Source organism: Notolepis coatsorum (assembly GCF_963971535.1).
Source record: "Notolepis coatsorum genome assembly, chromosome: 16".
NCBI classification, from domain to species: Eukaryota; Metazoa; Chordata; class Actinopteri; order Aulopiformes; family Paralepididae; genus Notolepis; species Notolepis coatsorum.
Window position 1 is genome coordinate 83,270,234 of NC_140180.1, and position 17,033 is coordinate 83,287,266.

At 45.1% G+C, this 17,033-nt stretch overlaps 1 protein-coding gene across 1 annotated transcript in view; it reads right to left on the reverse strand.

Moving 5' to 3' along the window:
- Window positions 1-725: 725 nt before the first annotated feature.
- Window positions 726-17,033, reverse strand: part of ctnna1 (catenin (cadherin-associated protein), alpha 1) — a 213,982-nt gene continuing 197,674 nt past the window's right edge. Inside the window, exons 17-18 of the mRNA XM_084331643.1 lie at window positions 6,993-7,127; window positions 726-3,650 (exon numbers count right to left, since the gene is read on the reverse strand). Coding sequence (XP_084187769.1) covers window positions 3,360-3,650; window positions 6,993-7,127 — 426 coding nt within the window. The 3' untranslated portion in view covers window positions 726-3,359. The remainder of the gene's footprint in view (window positions 3,651-6,992; window positions 7,128-17,033) is intronic.

Sequence of the window (17,033 nt, forward strand, 5' to 3'; positions counted from 1 at the left end):
ACAGAAAAACTGACTAATGCTGTCTCTCTGCCACTCCCCTGAAATGCTATTATATATATTGAATATAAAGTGTTGTCAACATATAACTGTAATGTGGGCTGATTAATACAATTATGCTTGAGTGTTTAACAACTGCCGTGATATGGCTAATGTAAAAGAAGTCATCAGTAGCTATAGTAACATTCAAAATTGCCGTCATCACCTAGTGATATAAAGTAATATAATGTAAATATTAAAGTAGCAGACATGTAAATGATATAACGCAAGTGATCAATGCACATTGTGTTAATAAGTACCAAAAATTGCTGTAACAGTAGTAGTTCTGCCGTTCTGTCCCGCTGAAATCAAGTCGACAGCGCTCAGTGCAAAAACAAATTGGAACTAAGGGAGCTACGTGAACCACGTGATCGCCTGGCGGCGAGATCGATGGAACCAACCTACTCCAAGGCAACTCAAGTCACATGTGGAATAACTTTTTATTCCATAGCGTATATCTGGCTAGCAACAATGGTCAACAAAGAGCACATGAGTCGGAGTCAATAAGGTTGCCTATATGGAAGGTATGTACAGAGGGGTTTTCATTAAGCACAGACTCTGGTGGAAGATCTTCCAATCACAATTTATTATGCTGGAGAGTGGAAACGGCCCTCGAGGGCTTTTGCCTCAGAGCAAATAGGTGTATCTTAGTGAGACTCGCATCATATCACGAAAGCCCGGAATTCAAGTGAGATATAGAATTTAATTTAATATGCAGTATATATTCAGAACACAAACGTGAAGAAATCGTGGATCCATCCAATTTATTGATCAAGAAATATAGCAGGAACAAGAAAATGTAAAACAGTGTGCAGTAAAAAGTCAACTCCTGATAATAAAATTATATCCACAGCAAACACTTCAGCTTCAAACTCCACAGCGGAAAAAAAACACTCCAAATGTTTACAAGCCTAAAGACAAACGACAATAAACAATATTTTTCAGCCATCTGTCAAATAACCTTAGATGCCACTATTATTTATAGATGTCAAGCAAGCAAAAGGGATTTCAGCCCAAAGCCCAGAGTGGAAGTGTTTTCAAAGCCTTACAGGAACAGAGGCCTCAGTGGATATTGATGTACGACGTGGAAAACGAGCCGAACGCAAACGCTTTCCGTTCCATTTGTAGATGATATTTAAAAAAGCCTGTCTCCTGTTTACTAGTTTAAAGCTCCCGACACCCAGGAAGTCATCTCAAGGACTCTGGTAATAAGTAGAAAGGAAGCCCTTGCGAATCCCAGAGGGAACCGCATGACTTCGCATAAAGACAAATCTTGATTAGTGTTCCTGCGCTCCAGGATTGAGCCGCAGCACGTTAACAATAAGTGGTGTTAGAGCCGGTTGGTGGAACGCTCCCCTCCGTCCTGCCCGGCGCTCGGCCGAGGAGGGAGACCACTTATTGATCTTTCAATTTGGACACATGCTCGGACGCCGGGGGATGTTTGGTCTCTCAATGATAATTAATGGAGCCTGTCGGCTTGGGAGAACGGCGGCGCGTGGTCTCTCTCTCTTCACCTCCCCGGGTCCTCCCTCCTGACTGATGGGAGGGTCGGGGGTTCTCGCTCCTCGTTTACATGCCGTGTATATATGTGAGTGAGTAGAGACGGTTTCAACTTAACCCTTTCACTAGCACACTACAGAAGGTTAACCTTTCACTACCACCGTCTGTAGTGCGGTAGTGAAAGGTTAACCTTCTGTAGTGTGCTAGTGAAAGGGTTAACCCTTTGTCATGTGGCAGGGAAAGGGTTATCCTTCTGTAGTGTTGCAGTGAAAGGGTTAACCCTCTGGTAGTGTGGTAGTGAACGGGTTAACATAAATATTATAAATGGACCCAAGTTTACGGTGTAGTGTGCGTTTCCTAACATCAATAGGGCTCCAAGCTGTTCCATAGTTTACGGTGTAGTGTGCAGCGTTTCCTAACATCAATAGGGCTCCAAGCTGTTCCATAGTTTACGGTGTAGTGTGCAGCGTTTCCTAACATCAATAGGGCTCCAAGCTGTTCCATAGTTTACGGTGTAGTGTGCAGCATTTCCTAACATCAATAGGGCTCCAAGCTGTTCCATAGTTTACTGTGTAGTGTGCAGCGTCTCTACGAAGCGTGGGATGCAGTCGTATGTATTAAACCTGCACTGTGGAAAAGGAACATGCCAGATAATAAAACAACAACAAAACAGACATTTGTTCACGCAGGTAACTTTGGGCGCCGTTTTTGTGTTGTTCACATTTTATGCTACAGCAACGAGACCATAACCCTTTTATGGTTCACGGTGCTGGTCTTACCCGGCCGGAAAAGCTTGCACAGGGAATTTCACCGCGCTTCACGCATCGCCGCCGCCAGGAGGGTTTTCCCAGAGAAGCAGTAAAAGTTCCACAGTGCAGGTTTAACACCGGAGGTTGAGACGTCCGCTCTCCGTTAACTTTGGTTTGCCGCGTCCGGTCGCACGCGAGAAGACGACACAGTTTAAAACCCGTCATGTGTTTTCATGAACAAGAAGAAAGAAAAACAAGAACATTCACTATTTCATATATCGAGGGGGACCACAAAAATATTATATATTGAGTACTGAAAAAGATTACTAGTACTGTATGTAGTGATATAACAAAAGATTAAGATATAAACATGAAAGCTTAGAAACACATAGACTTTGGTTACTTAGAGCTAAATCAAAAACACCCAAAAACCACTCAGGTTAGCTCTGCACGTCAGGTGAACTAAAATTATTGCTTGAGCGAAAAGTAAGGCGATTGAGATTTTGCATAGTTGATATTCTGCACTACACATTACAAGTCACTGTGTCGTACTGTATACGACACAACGTGGAATATCAGAGAGACCCTCATGTATCATTATAAAACAGGTTAGAATACAAAATACACAGAAAATCTAGTCAAAAAGGATCTTGGAATTAGTTCTTACAGTATCTATGAAAGCCATTCCCTCTCTCTTACAGAAAATGACAAATAAAAAAGGTAAAAAAAAAGAAAGAATGAAAAAAAGTCTGTCCAGTTGTTTTCCACTAATTACACTGTTCCCCAGGAGAGGAATCATACTTTACACTAGAAACTAGGGCAAATCACACCGTTTGTTTTTAGATATGAAAAGCGAGAGTAGGGCAAAGTGGGAACGACCCCAGGCAGCCTCCGCAAAGCAACTGCCCCATCAGATGGACAGGTTGACTATGCGAGGAAGGAACAACATCTTCAAATACATTTAATCCTGTTTTTGATAGACTGATAAAAGCTCAATCTATATATATAATATATAAAGACTCATCTACTCAAATAATGATCTCTGCCGCGTCTCAGGTGCGGTTAAGGGCCCGTCTAGATGCTATCCATGGCCTTGAACTCGCTCAGGGCCTGCACGGGGTTGATGTGCTTCTTGTGGGACGACCTCTTGACCTTGTTGTGGCCGCCGTCGTCCTGCTTCTCCCTCTTCACCAGGGGCTTCTTCTCTGGTGCCTTCATCCTCCAGGAGATGGCCGGCATGTTGAGCGACTGCATGCCGAGCGACTTCTGGTACTTGGTGGAGGCCACGTAGGAGGCCTTGACGGTGGAGACCACGGTGTTCATCAGGTTCTTGGCGGCCTGGATCAGGGACATGGCACTGTCCACCTGCAGTAGTGGTGAAAAAGCAGACGGGAGGCTATAAACCTGACGATACGGTGACAGCGATGCCTGTCACGTTTGTAAAACACAATGTCTTTGAGCCAATGAGCGGCACCCGCTGAGTCACGAGGCAGAGTTGTCCCTGACCTGCTTTGAACTGCTGTGCTAAAAAAAGGTTTCTATGGAGAAACCATGACACTCCCTTGACTAAAAGTAGTTTCAAACGGAAATGGCTGGATGTAATTTTTCCAAACCAGCATGGATGTGAGTGTGAGTCTTTCACCTTTTACATAGCTAGCTTTGGCATGGATTGATTGTTTAGATGCTAGCATGGCTAACAAATGCAAATATATTGTAGCGATATAGATAACACATTTCCTTCCATCTACTTGAAGTCCAATTTACAGAAGAGACTCGTGGTTCCGTCGGTGAAGGAGGATGACCTTCGAGGACAACCAGGTGTGAGAATATGGAAAAAGGTCATCTCTAATTCAATCTCAACAGGTGAATAGCCTCAGAGGTCATGCAGAACTCGATATGTTATTATGTTCTCCTCAAAGAAGCAACAATCAGGCTAACAATACCGATTGAGAGCAAGTGGTTCTGAATATAAATATCCTAACGTTATATTCTGGAGTTATTTTAAGCAGCTGAGCTAATTAGAAAACAGCTGAGCAACACTGTAGTGTAGACTACACTTATGAAACATAAGCAGCAAATTACATGTCAGAAGTCTTCATAACCAATTCTCTTTGCTGCTACTATTGGGATTGCATTTAATTGGGCAACACCAGTAGATAAACCTGTTTTCTAACTTATAACTCAACATATTCATTTAATTCCCAATAAGGTCTCTGACATCAAGGCCACCTAATCATCCCTCCCCCTTAATTGGCTGATATCAATCCCTGTCTCCTGAGCCGTTCAGCCATTGTGTAGTGTGATGTGCGCCTGGTGCCAGTGTATGGCAGCCATTGAGCCTGCGTAGCCCAAGGTTGGGTGCTACCAGTGGTGGTGAAGGAGGCAATTTCCACCCTACATTGTGGGGAGTGCTTTGAGTGTGTAGAAAAGTGCTATATAAATGTAATGATCATTCATTCATTCATTAATAATGAATGTAGTCAAGAATGATTGTTGTCTTTTAAAGAGATCTGGGTAGCTCCACTGCTAGGGCTGACGTGCTCTTTCAGTAGTTGAGTTCTTGATACAACAACTAAGAACTTAACAAGTTTTCTACCTTGTATAGCTGGTTGTATACATTGTTTGGATACAAATTAGAGTACAATGAGTACTCGATGATTTACAGTGGGTTAATAAAGTTCCAAAAAGCAAATGTTCCATCTCTTAGCAAACTCTTAACTCATTCAGCGCCAGTCACGAGAAAAGTTGGGTTAACTCGCCAACCGTTCAGTGCCAATCACACAAGAAAACTCTGGTTTTAATTGTTATTTATTTTATTAGCTATATCCATACATTTTTCATCCATCTAGCCTGATGTTATCATTGGGAATGGGTCTGAGTTCGCAAAAGGGCAAATACCGCCACCTACGCCTTCCAGCCGGTATTGCACATGATTGAAATCCCTTCCCCTTGGGCTGTACGCTGATCTAACAAGTCCGGTCCAGGTTTTCCTTCTCGGGCATGAGTAACGTTTATAACACATGGACTGGGGAGACTGGGAGCAGCGTGGATTATGCCTTTCGGACATATAACGTTGGATCAATAAACGCGATCAATATTTGGAATGGCGATCAGGAATTGGATTAATCCTTTTGCAGGACATCAGATGTGAGGTAAGGACTCCATGTTACGAATCTTGGGTTAATCCGATGTTTCTTTCGCCACCATCGGAGCGTGTGTGTGTTTGACGTTGGCTGCAGGCAAAGCACTGAGAAGCGATTTTTCAGCCCCCGCTTATGTTCGCGCATGATGACACATAATACCGATAATCTAGCGTTATTTTCAGAACGATTCATAAATCAAGCGACAAATGGCACAATTTCTAAGGAAATACATTGAAGTGCCGTTTGCGCAAGTTTCTTGAGATTAGACAGAATGCTCTGGAAATATACTCTTATTCACCACGGTATAAAACGGAAATGTATGTATGAAAAAATCTGTTTTGTGCATGTTGACTGGAAGCAACTCACTGACAATCGACGGGTGTATTAGACCCATAGCTATAATATAAGATATATTTTAAGCACTCGCAAATGTCGCAGTCCCCCCATTGATTAAAGCGATGGCGCTCTAGCGCCCTCTGACGCCCCGACCCGTGGCGCTGAATGAGTTAAAGAATGGATGTATTTAACCATTAATTATATTTTACATTATAACACAACATATAACAAGACCTACCATAACACAATAATAAATAATGTTAAGAATAATGTAAGGAATAAATCAAATATAGTAATAATAATTAACAGATTATCAACAGACAATAACAATATCATTTGAGATATGACTATTCTTGTACTCTTACTGTATTCTTGTACTCCTACTGTATATGACTGTACTCCTACTGTATATGACTGTACTCTTACTGTATATAACTATGGCTGTACTCTTACTGTATGACTGTACTCTTACTGTATATGACTATTCTTACTGTATATGACTGTATGTATGACTTAGGGCTGTCCCCGAATAAGGATTTGGATAGTCGACTATGATTGGCCAAAATGTGCCGTTAGTAGACTATTAGTAATAATAATAAAAAAAATTAAAAAAAAAAATTAAAAAAAATACAATAATCTTTTTAATTTTTTTTTCTTTTTGTATCATTCCATTTGGGCTGTGGGGGGTACTTAATGTCTGAAGGAGTCGACTGAAGGCTTTTTGTCCTCTGCAAAAGCATGCAATTGGTCCACTGATGGATACATCTTGATATTTGTCTACTATTTGTCTAGTGTGTTCATTAGATGGGTGAAATCCTCTTTCAGTGCCTCTGTGCCTGTTTTCTTAGGCAGTTAGCCTCTGGTATGCGTGCCATTAGCGTTAGCCACGCTTCTAGGCCTCTTTTCTTTTGGAAAGAATGATAAAAAAAATATATATTTTTTTTATAATTATTATTATTTTTTTGTATTGGACTAAGAGGTTGGCAGTCGACTACGGCTCCTTTCGACCGATTAGTCGACTAATAGAGGTCAGCCCTAGTATGACTATTCTTGTACTCTTACTGTATATGACTGTACTCACTGTATTTGACTGAATGACTATTGTACCCATTTGTTTACTGTAAAGGTCTACAGATGGAAATTATATTCTTGCTAAATGGTCTCGTTTACCACATGATTAATGTAAGCAGCACTGTCCATAAACCAGAATTCTGAACTCTGAACTCACCCCAGAGACAACCAGCTCTCCTCCCAGGTTCTGGACCTCGGCCTTGACCTTGCTGCAGATGTTGAGCTGGTGGCAGTACAGAGCGATGCGCTGCAGGTAGGCCAGCAGGTCCTGCTTACAGGTGGAGTCTGGACACTGGAGACACAGAGGAGAACAACATGCACCTTTACTTTAAGTTTACATGAGCAAATTCAAACTCTCTGCATAGCCCTCCTAGTTAGACACACATGCATTTCTTCACAGAGGTCAGGTTCAGCTACAATGTGGCCCCCTGGAGCACTCGAAGAGGAAGGACTTGATGCATGTTCTACTGTCAGTATAATGTTAGTGTCAGTATAATGCTACTGTCAGTATAATGTTACTGTCAGTATAATGCTACTGTCAGTATAATGCTACCGTCAGTATAATGCTAATGTCAGTATAATGCTACAGTCAGTATAATGCTACCGTCAGTATAATGCTACCGTCAGTATAATGCTACCATCAGTATAATGCTACCGTCAGTATAATGCTACCGTCAGTATAATGTTAATGTCAGTATAATGCTAGTCAGTATAATGCTACTGTAAAGTATAATGCTACCATCAGTATAATGTTACCGTCAGTATAATGTTACTGTCAGTATAATGCTACTGTCAGTATAATGTTACTGTCAGTATAATGTTACTGTCAGTATAATGCTACTGTCAGTATAATGCTACTGTAAAGTATAATGCTACTGTCAGTATAATGTTACTGTCAGTATAATGTTACTGTCAGTATAATGCTACTGTCAGTATAATGCTACTGTCAGTATAATGCTACTGTAAAGTATAATGCTACCGTCAGTATAATGTTACTGTCAGTCTAATGTTACCGTCAGTATAATGTTACTGTCAGTATAATGTTACCGTCAGTATAATGTTACTGTCAGTATAATGTTACCGTCAGTATAATGTTACTGTCAGTATAATGTTACTGTCAGTATAATGTTACTGTCAGTATAATGTTACTGTCAGTACAATGTTACTGTCAGTATAATGTTACTGTCAGTACAATGTTACTGTCAGTATAATGTTGTCAGTATAATGCTACTGTAAGTGCCATGCTATTGTAAGTATAATGCAGTACACACACAATATATCCCTTTGAGTCTAATTGATATGCATTCGCTGGCTCCCAGTCACAGCAGAGTTCATATCAAATCAATCTGAATATTAATTTCTTCCACAGCTGCAGACAGTTTGTCAAGATGAGTCAGAGGTACGTTGACAAGTGAGGGCCACGCCCACGTCAGGGCTGCGTTCAGAGGCAGCAGGACTAATGGGCTCACGCAGCGCCAGATGAAGAACTCCTGTTCACAACAAGGTGAAGTACCATGGAGGTCTATCGTCAAGACAAACCCTGCCTTGAGGTGGTGTTAGTATTCACAAGGTGAAGCACCAGGAAGGTCTGTTGTCAAGACAAACCCTGCCTTGAGGTGGTGTTAGTATTCACAAGGTGAAGCACCAGGAAGGTCTGTTAAGACAAACGCTGCCTTGAGGTGGTGTTAGTATTCACAAGGTGAAGCACCAGGAAGGTCTGTTGTCAAGACAAACCCTGCCTTGAGGTGGTGTTAGTATTCACAAGGTGAAGCACCAGGAAGGTCTGTTGTCAAGACAAACCCTGCCTTGAGGTGGTGTTAGTATTCACAAGGTGAAACACCAGGAAGGTCTGTTGTCAAGACAAACGCTGCCTTGAGGTGGTGTTAGTATTCACAAGGTGAAGCACCAGGAAGGTCTGTTAAGACAAACGCTGCCTTGAGGTGGTGTTAGTATTCACAAGGTGAAGCACCAGGAAGGTCTGTTGTCAAGACAAACCCTGCCTTGAGGTGGTGTTAGTATTCACAAGGTGAAGCACCAGGAAGGTCTGTTGTCAAGACAAACCCTGCCTTGAGGTGGTGTTAGTATTCACAAGGTGAAACACCAGGAAGGTCTGTTGTCAAGACAAACGCTGCCTTGAGGTGGTGTTAGTATTCCAATTCATAGAAAGAAGATCGAAACAAAACGAATTCAGGACAATTAGACACAACTGCCCCAGTCTTCAGTATCATCGAGGGCTATTCTTAGGATTCCTCACGTTTGCTCTGAACTAGGAAAAACTGCTTTTTCCTTTGATGCTTCCAACACCTGGAATGCCCTCCAACTGACTGAAGCTGGATGTTCTTCCTTCTCTTGCTGCATTTAAAAGTAGGATCTCCGGCCACTGTGTGTAAACTTGTAACTGTCTTGGCGGATTTTGTATTGTTTATTCTTATTTGTTGTGGCTCTATGTATGCATCTACTAATGAACAGTCTTTGTTTCTAAATTAAATTCAGATGAAACCTTGGAAAACTCTCCAATTACACAATAAACTTGGTAGTAGAGTCTCAAAGAAAGGACTGGAGAAATGCTCAGACAGAGAGGCTGCCTTATTCAGCACCGCTGATGTTTTCAAGCTACTTCATCTCGTCATAATTGGTCGGGAACCCCACTAGCCAAACATGCCCTCCTCCAGGGCTGAGGATGAGGCTGGTCAGATGAGGGATGGAAACATGGGGGTATTGAGGTTTTAACATTAGACTCTAAACGACTCTGTTGCACTTGACTATGTTAATGTATGTGAGCAAGCCAGAATGTCTTATGAATAGACTTACATTTTCTTTAATAAATATGTATGTATTTATTTATTTATATATATATAATTATTATATATTTTCTTTTTCATAAAATGTATTGTGAGTTGGGTACAGCCCTATTTAACAAGTAACATATTATCAGACAAGACAAAATTATATCAAATGGTGGTCCGTGGTTTAATGATTTTCAACTTGGGGGTCTTTGACAGCAAACACGCCAAGAACCTCTGCTATGAAGACATGCATGTGAACGAGTGCCTGAGAGAGCGAGAGAGATGGAGAGAGAGAAGACAGTGTTATTAGCAGGGACGGGGCAGCTTGGAGGCGTGTTCCTCTGGTAGCTGTTAATTCTAAGTGCAAGCGGAAGGTGATGGAAGGGTAATGGCAGCCAATCATTTAATTGCTGGGCTATGTGGGCCGTCCGCTGACACAAAGCACCTCTCGGATGAGGTCAGAGCTGTAAAACCAAAGGCCTGTGTATAAGTGAGCGTCTCTTAAGTGACTCCAGGGGAGAGAGAAGTATAAAAATAAATAAAAATAGCGGACATATAGACCCCCCCCCCCCCCCCACACAACCATACCCAATGCTCTCCTGCCTTCAACGCCTCCACTATTCATGTCCATCATGTGAAGAGGGGGGGGGGGGGGGGGGGGGGGGGGGGGGGCATGTTTTTTGGTGGTGTGATTTTTGGACTTAAAACAGGCTGGGAGTTACGATGTTCCTAAACCTGCTGAGAACATCAGTCACTGGTGGGAAGTCTGGAGAGCTCTGCTGAACACATACATGCACACGCTGGCAAACACACGCACACACACACACAGACTCAAGACACACAAGTCAGATTGGATACACTACCCCCGCCTGCCCAACTGAGCTCCATCTCAAACATGACGGCTGCAGGGATGATGCGCCTCTATATAAAAAGACAGTAAATACAGAGTCTTCACACGCCTACACACACACAACACTGAGCACATGCCCGGCCTCCTGGGTCCACATGTAAACAAACAATCCACTACAAGATGCTACCAAAAAAATAAACACAGCAGCGTCTCACACAATAGAGACTCCCTACCGGGCTTTATGGCCGCCCTGACACTATAGTGATACAAACAGAAATCAATTACACCTCTCACCAATACTTGGAGGGATGTGGATGAGTAGAGAAGAGACGACGGATGAAGTGAGAAATTACATTATATAAGAGAGGAACCAAGCAGTAGAGAGATTTAAAGATAGAATAGAGAGTAGATCGAGAAAGAAAGACAGAAAGAGAGACAATGATAGAGAGACAGAGAGAGAAACAACGAGAGAAAGAGAGTAATGATCATAGAGAATAGACTAATACATGGCTGAGAGACTGGCGGTAGTGAGGAGGCGGAGGAGAGAGAGAAGCAGAGAAACAGAGAGGGGGTGGTGGGCAGAGGAGGGGGATGATGAGCGGGGAGTATATTGGAGTAACTAAGGGGGAGAAATATAAGGTGTGGTTGTGTGGTGAGACAGGAGAGAGAGGAGAAGAGAGTGTGTTGTGGTGAGACAGGAGGAGAGGAGGGAGGGAAGAGAGTGTGTTGTGTGGTGAGACAGGAGGAGAGGAGGGAGGGAGGGAGGGAGTGTGTGGTGTGGTGAGACAGGAGGAGAGGAGGGATGGAGGGGAGTGTGTTGTGTGAGACAGAGGAGAGGGGGGAAGAGTGTGTGTGTGTGAGACAGAGAGAGGAGGGAGGGTGGTGTTGTGTGGTGAGCAGGAGGAGGGGGAGAGAGGTGTTGTGTGGTGAGACAGGAGGAGGAGGAGGGAGGAAGAGAGTGTGTGGGTGAGACAGGAGGAGAGGAGGGAGGGAGTGTGTGTTGTGTGGTGAGACAGGAGGAGAGGAGGGGAGTGTGTGTGGTGAGACAGGAGGAGAGGAGGGAGGGAGAGTGTGTGTGTGTGAACAGGAGGAGAGGAGGGAGGGGAGGAGTGTGTTGTGTGGTGAGACAGGAGGAGAGGAGGGAGGAGAGTGTGTGTGTGTGTGTAGACAGGAGGAGGGAGGAGGGTGTGGTGTGGTGAGACAGGAGGAGGAGGAGGAGGGAGGGTGGGTGTTGTGTGGTGAGACAGGACCATAGGAGGGAGGGAGGAGAGTGTGTTGAGACAGGAGAGGAGGGAGGGAGTGTGTGTGTGTGAGACAGGACCAGAGGAGGGGAGGGGAGTGTGTTGTGTGTGAGACAGGACCGCAGATGGGAGGGAGGGGAGTGTGTGTTGTGTGGTGAGACAGGAGAGGAGGGAGGGAGGGAGGGGAGTGTGTGTGGTGGTGAGACAGAGAGAGAGGGAGGAGAGTGTGTGGTGACAGAGAGGAGGAGGGCAGTGTGTTTGTGTGGGGAGACAGGAGAGGAGGGAGGGAGAGTGTGTTGTGTGTGAGACGGGAGAGAGGGAGGAGGGAGTGTGTGTTGTGTGTGAGACAGAGAGGAGGGAGGGAGGGGAGTGTGAGACTGAGAGAGAGGAGGGAGTGTGTGTGTGTGTGAGACAGGAGGAGAGGAGAGGGAGGGAGTGCAGCCGCAGCACAGAGCAGAGGCTGGATGCAGCAGGCAGCATACTAATGAGGGTTTGGGATCAGGGTGCTGTGAAAGCATCACTTGTGCTCGTGCTGCTCAGCTCAGCTGCTAGCTTCACGCAGGAAGCACTGCCCCGCAGCCCCTCCCACACCACCCGCTCAGACGCCCCCCGATGGTAGCCCCCTGTTCGTACGGCTCACCCTCCCGGTGTCAAGTCATAACCGGCGGTGGTCGTTTAGGTGACTTATGTAGCGTGCCGCTTCTACACTCACCGGTGCTACATAAATACCAACCCCCCAGGAAGCAGATTTCCCACGAGGCACGGCGTATTTCATCAGGTAAAGGGTTAATTGCCGAGGAACATCATAAGACAGTGTAATTCATCTCTGGATGCGCCGTGTGTGATCTAGACCGCCTCCAGTTCAACGCAAATGTTTAATCTGAATCGCAGTAATGCGGGCCATGCAGACGTATACCTAAGAGCAAACAGCCGTGCTGAGAAGAAAAAATACATACGCATAAATCAGGCTTTTAGCCATTTCAACAAGCGTCTTTCACAGGCTGTGAACTTGTGTGGAGAAGAAAGGGACTATCACTTTCAGATATCTCACAATGGCTGACCCCTCTGTGTCATAATGGACACTTTCATCATGGGAGCCCATCATTTCTCTCTCTCTGTCCAGGCGGGGGGGGGGGGGGGGGGGGGGTCCCTCACACCTGATAATAGTCCTGTGGTGCAGCGGCACACGCCTGGTTAATCAGTGGGCCAGAGTTCAGCTTGCTTAGTCAGCTACTGTTGAGACGGCAGTGAGGGAGACTAGCAGCCTCCGCCCAGCACTCTGGAGGTCTGTTTCAAGCGACTCAACAAGGTGAACAGTACCACCACCGCCATCAAAAGAAACCGCAGATGATGGAACTTCTCGCGGAGGTGGTGTGGTCAAGCGACGTGGCTGGCAAGGTCATTTTGACCATCCACTACGAAGAACCAATCTTCCATCATGTACAGAGCCGCCTCATACTGGAACAACTTGCCATCACATATCTACTCCCAACCTAGCCTAATTAGTAGACATCTCCCTAATCTTTATAAAAAAAATATTATTCAATTCCATTAGGTGCTTAGTTTTGCTTTGTGGAAATTTGCTATGACTTATTATTAGTGTGCTTATGTTCACATATCTCTTGTTCTGTCTGAATAGAATTCTTGCTTGTTTTTATTTCTCTGAACTCATACTTTGTATGTTGTATGTTTTGAAAGTCGGACCCCAGGTAGACTAGTTGGTGCTCTTTGCGTCAAATAGCGGGGATCCACTAAACTAAATGGTGGAAAAGAACAGGAAAAAAACAAAGGGAGCAAAGGAGATACAAACTAAAGAGTCTAATGTTGAACAGAAGAAGAAGGATGTCAGACACTCCATGATAACAAGTGATGATCAGTTCCCATCATTGTAAATGCTAGGCAGCTCTTCTGAACCCCATTAGACACAGTGGGGAGGACTGCAGCCACCCAAGGCCTGACCTTTCGGGCTACGCCACCCAGAGGAAATGCCAATTTCCAATATTTACTGACACGGCAGCATTCTAATGCCCTGCAAGCCAGCGGGGGTGCTGGGGAGGTGTCCAAGTGTTTCTCCTGTTAGATTCAGTTTGGTTTCAGCCACTGCTCGTCGTGAGAGAAAATTGATACTTGTGCTATTCCCCCAGATCTAACAGGGAAACGGAGAGTCGGTGATGCCTCACTCATGTGTGTCTGAGAAACAGTGATTAAAGTTAGTGATGGACTGTGTGGCATTCTCTGCCCAGAGCCCTTTGATGTACAGCGGACCATCACTCTACTGTTTCAAGTCACTGGAGAGGGCCAGCGCAAGGTTGCATTCCCGCACCACATTGGTATAAAACTAATTAGGCTGGCAAATAAAGTGACTCTCCTGGGCTCTAAGCTTGGTTGCAGGGGGGTGGGTCAAAGCATGCTTCAACTGTCCTCAGGTCAGCTGTGCTAGAATCAAACACCATAAAGCACCATTAACATTCCTACAAAACCAGGCAAAAAAATACCTAAAAATACAGCCTCACGGTTGTACGACTCCACCAACCAGTAGCCAGGGTGGTTTTTGGCGGTGATGTGCTGGGTGGTTAGGTGATGCACTGGGTGGTTAGGGTTAGGTGATGTGCTGGGTGGTTAGGGTTAGGTGATGTACTGGGTGGTTAGGGTTAGGTGATGTGCTGGGGTGGTTAGGGTTAGGTGATGTACTGGGTGGTTAGGGTTAGGTGATGTACTGGGTGGTTAGGGTTAGGTGATGTGCTGGGGTGGTTAGGGTTAGGTGATGTGCTGGGGTGGTTAGGGTTAGGTGATGTGCTGGGTGGTTAGGGTTAGGTGATGTGCTGGGGTGGTTAGGGTTAGGTGATGTGTTGGGTGGTTAGGGTTAGGTGATGTGCTGGGTGGTTAGGGTTAGGTGATGTGCTGGGGTGGTTAGGGTTAGGTGATGTACTGGGTGGTTAGAGTTAGGTGATGTGTTGGGTGGTTAGGGTTAGGTGATGTGCTGGGGTGGTTAGGGTTAGGTGATGTACTGGGTGGTTAGAGTTAGGTGATGTGCTGGGTGGTTAGGGTTAGGTGATGTGCTGGGTGGTTAGGGTTAGGTGATGTGCTGGGGTGGTTAGGGTTAGGTGATGTACTGGGTGGTTAGGGTTAGGTGATGTGCTGGGGTGGTTAGGGTTAGGTGATGTACTGGGTGGTTAGGGTTAGGTGATGTGCTGGGGTGGTTAGGGTTAGGTGATGTACTGGGTGGTTAGGGTTAGGTGATGTGCTGGGTGGTTAGGGTTAGGTGATGTGCTGGGTGGTTAGAGTTAGGTGATGTGCTGCGGTGGTTAGGGTTAGGTGATGTGCTGGGTGGTTAGGGTTAGGTGATGTGCTGGGTGGTTAGAGTTAGGTGATGTGCTGGGTGGTTAGGGTTAGGTGATGTGCTGGGTGGTTAGAGTTAGGTGATGTGCTGGGGTGGTTAGGGTTAGGTGATGTGCTGGGTGGTTAGAGTTAGGTGATGTGTTGGGTGGTTAGGGTTAGGTGATGTGCTGGGTGGTTAGGGTTAGGTGATGTGCTGGGTGGTTAGGGTTAGGTGATGTACTGGGTGGTTAGGGTCAGGTGATGTGCTGGGTGGTTAGAGTTAGGTGATGTGTTGGGTGGTTAGGGTTAGGTGATGTGGTGGGTGGTTAGGGTTAGGTGATGTGCTGGGTGGTTAGAGTTAGGTGATGTGCTGGGTGGTTAGGGTTAGGTGATGTGCTGGGGTGGTTAGGGTTAGGTGATGTGCTGGGGTGGTTAGGGTTAGGTGACCCTAACCGTAGACCACCAAAATGGAATCAGTTCATCCCCGAGTCCAAGTGGACGTTTGTGCCAAATTGTAAGAAATTCCCCCAACGCGTTCCTAAGATATCATGCTCACGAGAATGCGACAGACCAACAACCTGAAAACATAATGGCTCTGGCCACAGCCGTTACCGTCGCATAGTCGTAAAAGATATCTAGAATTCCAAAGAGTTTAATGTTCAAGGTGAACTGGCCACAGGAAGCCGGCAGCACGCGCACATTAATCATCCAATGAATCTTATTTTATTAAGACCCCAGCCTGCCCTCTCTCTGCCGTTTACGAGACCCGCTCATGTGACAGCCCAAACCATCTTAATTCGGGCCATCTGGAATCCTTCTAGCACCGCCGGAGCTGCGGTTTCACAGCCGAGAGAGATGAAAGCAACCCCCCAAACGCCGGGGCCATTCGGCAAGTTCCACAGCGTGGCTTTACCGTGCCGACACGCGTCGAGACATCTGCCAGGGACACCGTGTCAGAGACGGCGCTGTGTGTGTGTGTGTGGGGGGGTCCATGATGAACTGTGTCCGACCTGGGACTAGCTGCTCCTGGACACAAAAAGCACCAGGCAGGTTTTATCTGACATCACGCCTCCTGAGCCGCTAAGGGGATACGCTGCCTTTACCGCCGGCAGGAAGAACAGTGTGACAGAGACGCATGGCAGAGCTTAGGCAGATACCGATAACAACGCACTGCAGCCTGCTCTATTATTCTGAGACAGAAACAGAGGCTGAAGATACGACTAGAGGGACATCCATCTGGTTGTTCTGTGAGTACTTCATATGATGAAGTTGAGGACGACCATCATAACTAGAGCCAGACCGATTAATCGGCCAATATTGTCCTATTACAGACATATCGGTAGCGGCGTATATGTTTTTTTTTACAGAACATAATGCAGAAGAAAATTACTCAAAATTACTATTACCTAAATATAAAGATACATTCATCATTAGTGAAGATTAAGCTAAATAATATACAATAGAACATGCAATGCAAACTAGTTTGGTTCCAGCTCAAATCTAATTCATTACACTTTTTTTTTTTACAGTTTTAACAGATGAGTGGAAGAAGTAAGTGTGTGTGACTATATATGTATTTAGAACATTTACAAAAAAAATAAAAAATCATAATAATAATGACAATATATATATATATATCGATAGAGGTTTTTACTCTCTAATATCGATATCAGCCCTAAAATCAAGTATCGGTCTGGCTCTAATTATAACAAAGTGGTACTGTAATTATCCGTGGGTGGGTGGGGCTAGTCGAAGTAGCCCTCTTATACCTGGGCTTCGTTCAGAGGAACTCCACGAAGGCCAGTTTCTGTCGTCAGAGACGTGCTGACAACTCTATGGCCTGAACCTCCTCATGCTGTTGCTCTGGCTGCAGCCCTAATGAACACGTCTTTACATTGCGGACTAAGACCGTTCTCTTCTTGGACGGGTCGGCTCCTCAAGGCTACAGAACACCAGACTGATCCATAAGTGGTAAGAGAGAGAAGGGTATTACAGAAAAGCCT